This window comes from Mycteria americana, chromosome 15 (assembly GCF_035582795.1).
Source record: "Mycteria americana isolate JAX WOST 10 ecotype Jacksonville Zoo and Gardens chromosome 15, USCA_MyAme_1.0, whole genome shotgun sequence".
Classification (NCBI taxonomy): Eukaryota; Metazoa; Chordata; class Aves; order Ciconiiformes; family Ciconiidae; genus Mycteria; species Mycteria americana.
In genome coordinates this window covers 6,530,867-6,539,212 of record NC_134379.1, presented here as the reverse complement: position 1 = coordinate 6,539,212, position 8,346 = coordinate 6,530,867, and the positions used below count along the sequence as shown (strand labels likewise).

Sequence of the window (8,346 nt, the reverse complement as noted above, 5' to 3'; positions counted from 1 at the left end):
AACAGGCAGCAGCTTGTCTGCCCGGACCCCGGGGAGGGGAATCGGTGCACGTCCGAAGGTTGAGCTTGCGAGGGTGAGCTGCACCAGTTCACGGCTCGTTCCCCCCTCGCGGGGAAGGGGTACGGTGGCACGGCCGGGGCAGCCCAGGCGGAGCGGTGGAGCACGGAGCAGTTTAGGTTTATAGAATCACAGAATCGTATAGGTTGGAAAAGACCCTTAAAATCATCGAGTCCAGCCGTAAACCTAACACTACCAAGCCCACCACTACACCATGTCCCTAAGCACCTCATCCAAACGGCTTTTAAATACCTCCAGGGATGGCGACTCCACCACTTCCCTGGGCAGCCTGTCCCAATGCTTGATAACCCTTTCGGTGAAGAAAAATTTCCCAATATCCAGTCTAAACCTCCCCTGGCGCAACTTGAGGCCATTTCCTCTCGTCCTGTCACTTGTGACCTGGGAGAAGAGACCGACCCCACCTCTCTACAGCCTCCTTTCAGGCCGTTGTGGAGAGCGATGAGGTCTCCCCTCAGCCTCCTTTTCTCCAGACTGAACAACCCCAGGTCCCTCAGCCGCTCCCCATCAGCCTTGTGCTCCAGACGCTTCCCCAGCTCCGTTGCCCTTCTCTGGACACACTCCAGCACCTCAATGTCTCTCTTGGAGCGGGGGGCCCAACACTGAACACAGCATTCGAGGTGCGGCCTCACCAGTGCCCAGTACAGGGGCACGATCACTGCCCTGCTCCTGCTGGCCACGCTATTTCTGACACAAGCCAGGATGCCATTGGCTTTCTTGGCCACCTGGGCACACTGCTGGCTCATATTCACCCGGCTGTCAGCCAACACCCCCAGGTCCTTCTCTGCCGGGCAGCTTTCCAGCCACTCTTCCCCAAGCCTGCAGCGTTGCATGGGGTTGCTGTGGCCCAAGTGCAGGACCTTGCACCGAGCCTTGTTGAACCTCATCCTGTTGGCCTTGGCCCATCAATCCAGCCTGTCCAAATGGGAGCATGTGGACCACTGCCCAGCATCGCTCAAAGGTGCTTGCCACCACCTCGGGGGTTCAGCCCTTCACCCCAGGGACCTCCCTGCCCAACTTATGGTGCCTGGGAGTGATTCTAATTAAATCTCAGATTTCTCCGACTTGAGCCAGACTAGCTCTGGCAAGTCGTGGTTATACCTGCGTCCGCTCGACTGGAGAGATGTTTGCTTTGAGGTTGTGGGAACGCTGCTTCGGAGAAGAGGGGATTCACGCCAGCCCTCAGAGCAACATTCAAAATGCATGAAGACATGCTGTATGAAGGGATTGGGGAAAAACACACACGAGAGTGAACCAGGGGCCATGGTAGAGCTGAAGCATGCGGATGGGAAGTTAGTTATTGAGGCTAAGTGTCAGAGCATGCCATAAAAATTTAGTTTATCCTCAAAGAGCTGTGGTCGTGGAGGAAGGATGGGCGCGGGGAGGGACGGCAGCTAAGGGGAAGGCAGGAGGAACATCAGAAATCTATAGTCCATGTCAAGTGACACCTCCTATTTAGCAGTGTATCATGTCTCCCTTCTGGTTTTTAAACAGTAGCCTTTATTGCTAGGAGTTAGAGCACTTGATTGACAAGGCTTGTAATACACCATGGAGTTGCCTTTATTTTTCCTACATGTTAAAGGAAAAGATACTAAAAATACAATTATGGTTTTGAGCCAGGCGTAGTCTGTTCTAATATAATTCATCTCAAAGCCTATCCATCGTGCCTGCTGCACCCAAATCATTTATAAAACATTAGCATCTCCTGTGCTGACATTTCACTCCTATATTACAGGAGTTACACACAGACTTAAAAAAAATTAATAAAGTGCTTCTCTTCTTCATTCTCCCACTGAGAGCTTTGATTTCCAGAGTATGAAAGGAAATAACCAACATAACAACATTCTCCACTTCTAAGGGACAGTGCCAGACTCATTCAGTTGCTATTGGTTATAGAGAGTAGGACATGAGGGAGCTATTTCAGATCACGGATTATTTGTTCTGGCTGCGTTGGACATCCCTTTAGTGGAGCTTTAGAGCCCTGTAGACAGAAAAGTTTGGGTAGGAGCTGGAAAGGAGAGGCCTTGATGAAGTAACCTCTTCCTTTCTCCTCCCAGAGTTACTCCTGCTCTTCCCCAAGAAGGGTATTTAAAAGCAAAGCATCCAAGCCCCTGCCCCTCCACCTGCGAGGAAGACACCGTGCCCCCCCCAGCTGCCCACTCCCAGCACCCAACCGCTCTTAAAAATTAGTGCATCGGAGAATTTTCTTCTTTTTTGTGCTTGGGAGTTTCCCTTTTCATTTCCAGATACCTCCAGGGGACGTGCCGCTGCGTAAATACCCTCTCCCCGTCCCCAAAGCAGTTGGGAGAGCGGATTTCCCGAGCCAGCCCGTTCTTCCTGAAGCTAGAGGTACGTCTGATGGAAAACACGAGCCGTTTCCTTTGGGCTTTCCAGCCCTGCACGTGAGCTACGGGCTAGAAACATGCCGCCGCGGGGATAGTATTATGAAATGAACAGCAACCTTTTCTTGTCCAAGATCACTTTTATTTCCTTTGTTTCATTAACTTCAGTGTCTGTTTGGTCTCACGTATCCACGCTGACAGGGAATTCACACCGACTGCAGAATTTGGGCAGCACCTCCCCGAGCCCATGGGCTGCCGTTGCGGTGATGCCGCCGGCTCTGCCGTGCCCCCGACCAGCAAATGCATCCCTCCGCCGCGGGGTTTAATTCGGGACGAGGGGAACAAGCAGATCTGCTCCCTCTCCCCCACCTCGCCACAAGCCCCTTCGTATAGCTGTCTTGGACCATTTCTTTTTCTCTCCTGTGGTGGACCAGAAGCCCTGGGCACCGCGCTTCTCGCCCGTCCTCTACGAGCCGTAGTTTCCCCCCTCTCTGACTCTTCCCGTGACACAACCTGTTCCTTTTAAGAAACAAAACCTCTCCTGACGCTGTCAGGACTGTCTGCAGCCTGGGAACCGCTCCTTGCTGCCCCAGTGAAAACCTTAGTCCAGCTATAAAGGTCCTCACGCCACCAACATGGCTGGGAAGCCCCTCTCTGCCTCCAGCCCCAAAAAAGCCCCTCTCCTCCCCGGGGCCTCACAGCGCTCTCTGGAGACAGAGCTCTATGGCTCTATTTATTTGGACTAATTAACCTCTCTCTCCCCCCGGTTACAAATTAGGATGTAAGGGTGAGTTTTGGCTCTCTGGGTATGGACTTTGCTGCATTGCATACAATCCCCCCCACCCCCACCCCTCCCAAAGTTTAGTGCTCTGAATTGCTGAGAACATTGGTCCGCTGTGGTTCCCCCGTGCGTACTGAGCCCGCCCGATGGCTTTCAGCATCTGTAGGCACTGCTGCCGGTTTGTTTTCTTGAGAAAAAAAAAAAAAAATCATATACTGGTCTGCTATAAATTCAACAATACAATCCTTAGTTCTGAAGATATAGTTTCCATATAGTTTATAAACATTATAAGACATACATATGGATAATTGAGGGGAAGGGGGGAGCCTGTGCATCTGTTGGGGTTGGTTTTTTTTCAGATGTGTGAACATGGTTACAAAAAAACACACCTCCTGCGGGTACCTCATTTCTTTAAGTGTTGGGTTTGTTGGTTTTTTTGTTTAATTCCACCTCTAATCAGTCTTTCCTTTGGTTGTTGGCTACTCCAAGCCCAGCAGGCAAGCCCTGTTCTGCTGTAATGCCTGAGATATTCAGGGGTTTGAGATTGTCTTCTAAGAGATTCCTAGCCAACTTTGGCCTCTGGGTTTGGAGCCAAAAGGGCTAAAACGTGGGAGAACCAATGTCCTTATTACCTCGGTAGCAGTGTCCTTGCACTCGCTTTCAGAGAAACAGTGTAGGCTTAATTGGTCATCGTTTTTACAGCAATTATGTTCCTTTCGGTAATTGGAGGGGTCACTCAGAGCGCTCTCAAATGAACGGGACTTCACAAGAGCGTGGATACAGTCCATTTGTCCGGTTGTTGTCACCGACGAATTGGCTACCATCCCTGTTATCTGGGTTTTTGTAAGGTTGGCTTTTTTTGTTGTAGGTGCTCGGTTAGGCTGTTTGTGACAAGGTGTGATAATGCCTTTTAATCTGCTCCCGCCGCGTTCGGCACAGTCCACGTTGGCAGCCCGGCCAGGCACGGAGAGACCGTCAGAAGCCGAGACAACGTTCTTCCCTTCGCCAGACCAATGCTCGCCACGTACAAAAAAAGAAGAAGAAAAGAAACTCTGGTCCTTTGTAGATTGGTGGCAGTACAGATTCGCTCCGTCCGCAGCCGGGGGCTCAGCGTATGACGGCCGCTAACACCATCATAAAAACCAGGAGCGATGCCCTGAGCCCCGAGCAGCCGGCTGCCTGCTGGACCCCGCTGGGGGGGCGGATGGGCGTCCGCCGGGTACACTTACCCTTGCGTTTTGGGGGGAGCGTTGGCATCACCCCGAAACTGAATTTGTGCTGATAATCAGGCACATAGTCTGGAACCTCCTGCCCGTTTTTCCGCGGCCCCAAGGATACCGGTTTAGAGGTTCGGTTACGGCTTTTGTGGCTGGTGCAGTTCTTGCCGGGTTTGCGATAGCCCGGCCGGGAGCCGGGGGGGGCGGCGGGCTGGCTGCTGTGCAAACTGTTCTCGGCCCCTCTCTCCTTCCCCTTCTCCTTGGAGGAGTGGTGAGGGTGGTGGGTTTTGGAGGCTCCTCTGTCTGCTGTGGAGAAAGTATGTGTTTTTATCTGATGGAGCGACTCGGACCCCGAACAGTTCCTAAAGTCTTCTGCTCTTAGCACCTTGAGGTCCTTGCCGTGCATCTGCTCGGGGGACTCGCAGATGACGCTGGAGCTGGAGCCTCTGAACCTGTGCAGCCATTCCCAGAGCGAACGGGCTTTGCAGTCGCAGCTCCACGGGTTCCCGTTCAGCCTGAGAAACTCCAGGGCTCCCAGGTGGGCCAGGCAGTCCCCCTGCAGCTCCGAGAGGCTGTTATTGAACAGGAAAAGGGTGGTCAATCGTCGGAGGTCGTGAAAAGCCCGCCTGTGAATCCACTGCAGCTGATTTTGATGGATGAGCAGCCGATCCAGGTTTATTAGTCCCCTGAACGTGTTCTGATGGAGGCTCCAGAGCTTGTTTCCATGGAGAAAAAGATGGCTGAGGTTAACCAAGTCAACAAAAATATCATCCTGAAGGAACTCGATGTGGTTGTCTTGCAGGTAAAGGTATTGCAGGTTGTGGAGGCCACCAAATATCCCGCTGGGGAGGGAGCTCAGCCCACACTTGTACAGATACAAGGCGTGGAGTTTCACCAGCCCTTGGAAAGTGTCTGCAGCTAAAGCCCTTAAGTAGCGGTTGTCCCCCAGGTCCAGCTCTTCCAGGTTGACGAACCCATCGAAGGTGTTGGGGTCGATGAAGGTGATGTTGTTGGAGTAGATCCAGAGGGTGACCATGGAGGGGCTGAAGTGGCCCCGCAGCAGCAAGGTGATCTGGTTGTTCTGGAGGAAGATCCTCTCGCTGTCCTCGGGGATGCCCTCGGGGATGGTGACGAAGTTGTGAGCCTGGCAGCTGACGGTCATCGGGGACGGGTAGCACACGCAGTCGGTGGGGCAGCCCAGGGTGCCGGGCACCTTCAGCCCCAGCAGCACCAGGAGCAGCTCTGCAAACCCCCCTGTGCGGAGAGAGGGGAGAGTGGTGTCAGCGGGAACTCGGGCACCCCCCGCCCCGCCATTGCTGCCACGGGCACCATTCCGGATGAAAACCACCCCCAGTTAACTCAGCCCTCCCCTCTGCTCGCGAATTACCCGCGCGGCTGTGACGAGTGGGCTCATCGCCCGCGGTAGTTTAAACGCGACGTATGGAGTACTCCCTGCCTCCTCGCCCTGCCTGCACCAGGCAGGCGGTTGCGCTCCCAGCCCCAGCCGTGCAGGAGAAACTTTCTTGGGGGAATTCACGCTGGCCACGCAGGCAGCAAAGCCCTTTGCCTGCAGGCAGGCAGCGCAGTCGGGGGAAAGGCAGTTGTAGAAATGTGTGAGAGCAAACAGAGGAGATGCAAACCCTCATAGGTGTCCACCCCTCCTGAAATGCATCTCTTAAATCGCCCGCGCTTACATAGCGGAGAGGAAAAGCTTTAGTAATTCCCAGCCAATCACCTAAAATCCCACGCGTGCAGCGCATCTCCCCCAAAGCCACAGACCCATCCCCACCGTCTCCTTTTACTACAGTTGTCAGATGCCACCATCCACCCTGAAAACCAAGTGATTTGCAGGAAAATATGTTGTCAGCAGTTGGTGGAAAAGGCTGAGCTGAAAACTCCGTTTGGAAGTGGGATGCTCAGACATATTTTTAAATGGATGTCCTGTGGCAAAGCATATTGCATCCTCTAATGCTACAGTATGTGCTTGTGACCGGGGCTTTCTCGCTGCAGAGAAGCAGCGGTGAGCAAGGCAGTAATCATCCCCTCCCTCTGCTCAGCTCTCCGAGTGCCGGTTTCGCCGCCCCGTTCCCGTCTCGCTCCCACTCCTCGCACCAGGCTTGCTTTCAGGCTATTCCTTCTGCACCGAGTGGCTTTTCAGACTCATTGCACCAGACTTGTCATTTCTCATTCAGATTTTCCTCCTAGATTTGGCTTTTTCCTCTTACACGCAAAATTTGCTCATGTCTAATGAATTCTGCCTCTGGACTTTACAGGGAAAAGGAGTAGCATCGGAGCAGCGTACGGCTGCCGGTGCCATCCTGCCCACGAGTCCTCGCCTTGCACTCGGCTTGTAATAATCTGAAAAACGAGAGTGGAAGTGGAGTTCATCTCTAATTACTCCATGTCATTATCACGAGCTAGTCCATGAGCCTGGACCCCTTGGGCTTCTACAGTCCCTCTTTTCAGTGCCTACAGCTGAATACAAGTGGGAGGCAAAAAAAACCTCACTGTTTTCTTATTAATTGTGTTTGAAATATAACTCCGTTGCCGTGTTTGAAATATATACCGTTGCCTTTTGCCTGGTATGGAGATCTATTACAGTATAGTTAACAGCAGGTGACCCGTCCATCTGGACCCATCCTTTCAAGGCAAAGTTGTCGCGTTTTGAGATAAACTGGGTTATTCAGACTCTCCATAAATCACCAGTAAGAGGCAGTCATCTCTGACTGGGCTGTTAATAAAAAAAAAAAAATAGCATCGCCAGCCAAAGCATTGAACCAAGCCTCGGCCGTGATGAGAAGGGGGGACTTCTTCCAGGCACTGCCCTTCAGAAATTAAGCATCGGCTACCAGGAGGGATGTCTCATTCCTGCGCCACTGCCAGAAAGGGGCTGTAAGTCGGGAACGTTTAATTCGCGACAACTCCTACGGCTGTGTAGGAAAAGGAACGTTCTCCAAGTCACCGCCGTACCATTTTGGCTTTGCTGTCGTGCCTTTGTGAGGAGAGAGGGGCTGTGCTGGTGGGAGCGTCGTGCTGGTGCTGACTATTGAGCGCTCCCTGCCAAAACAGGAGCCCTCGCTGCAACTTGCTGTGCAAGCACAGCCTGGGAAACAGCGGTATCCTGGGGATATTGTGATTATCCGAGTGCCAGATAATGATGGTAAAGATAAAGCCACATTTGCAGATACGTTCTGCTGGGTTTTGTACCCGCGGATGTGCTTCGCCAAGGTGGGACGGCTTCACGTTCCCCGTCTTACCTCGGTGACACTGGCGTACGAAGCCTTCTGTAGGTCTTATGTTTATCAGTAAAATCCTGCCAGGCACAAGCGCTGTGACGATCTCCCACATGCGGAGTCTGTTATTGCAAATACCAAATCACAAGGGTCTGAATCAATAAACCATCTCCCAGCTATAAGCAGCAGGTTGGAAGATTACATATTGCTTCCAAACAACAGTTTTATGCGCTCTTCCGTGACATGACAGTTGCCAGGCTAATGGGATTACTGACGGGAGGTGGAGCCGGGCAGGGATCTCGCAGCATACACGATTTCACGTATAGGGATGGTGATGACAGGCGGCTGTTAGCAATGCGCGGCGATGGACGAAGGCAGCCTGGGTCTCCCTGGAGCACGGCCAAGGTAGAGGCTCCTGCCGAAAGGGAGAGCGGTGTTTAATGGCTCCCTGCCTGCAGGGATAACTCCAGAGGTGAAGGTCGGAGGGAACTGAGTCCATCTCTTTAATTAACAGGCGTTTGTGAGTTAATGGCTGGAGTTCCTATGGAGAGGGCGAGGTGACTTCCGCGGTCGTGGATGGTGGTGGGGATAGGCTGGGGTGTTTCTGGTTCTCGGCTTCCCAACAGGAGGATGGTAGGAAGAAAAACCAGGGATGTCTTTCTACCTACGTGCTGCAACTTGGGGGTAAGGAGAATGGG

The 8,346-nt window shown here is 52.8% G+C and overlaps 1 protein-coding gene across 1 annotated transcript; it reads right to left on the bottom strand.

Annotated features, from left to right (window-relative positions):
- Window positions 1-4,207: 4,207 nt before the first annotated feature.
- Window positions 4,208-7,763, bottom strand: RTN4RL1 (reticulon 4 receptor like 1). The gene is made up of 4 exons (XM_075517763.1): window positions 7,386-7,763; window positions 6,687-6,773; window positions 5,849-5,982; window positions 4,208-5,731 (listed from the first exon to the last, which is right to left on the bottom strand). The coding sequence occupies exons 1-4, from the start codon at window positions 7,761-7,763 to the stop codon at window positions 4,306-4,308; spliced, it is 2,025 nt and encodes a 674-aa protein (XP_075373878.1). The 3' UTR covers window positions 4,208-4,305.
- Between the last annotated feature and the right edge of the window lie 583 nt (window positions 7,764-8,346).

Excerpts from the sequence above, each read along its gene's own strand:
- RTN4RL1 (XM_075517763.1), bottom strand. The coding sequence starts at position 7,763 with ATGTGGGAGATCGTCACAGCGCTTGTGCCTGGCAGGATTTTACTGATA. Across the intron at positions 6,774-7,385 it reads ACGACAGCAAAGCCAAAATG|ATTATTACAAGCCGAGTGCA; the intron begins GTACGGCGGTGA and ends CTCGTTTTTCAG. Across the intron at positions 5,732-5,848 it reads GGGAGTACTCCATACGTCGC|CAATGGCGGGGCGGGGGGTG; the intron begins GTTTAAACTACC and ends TGCCCGTGGCAG.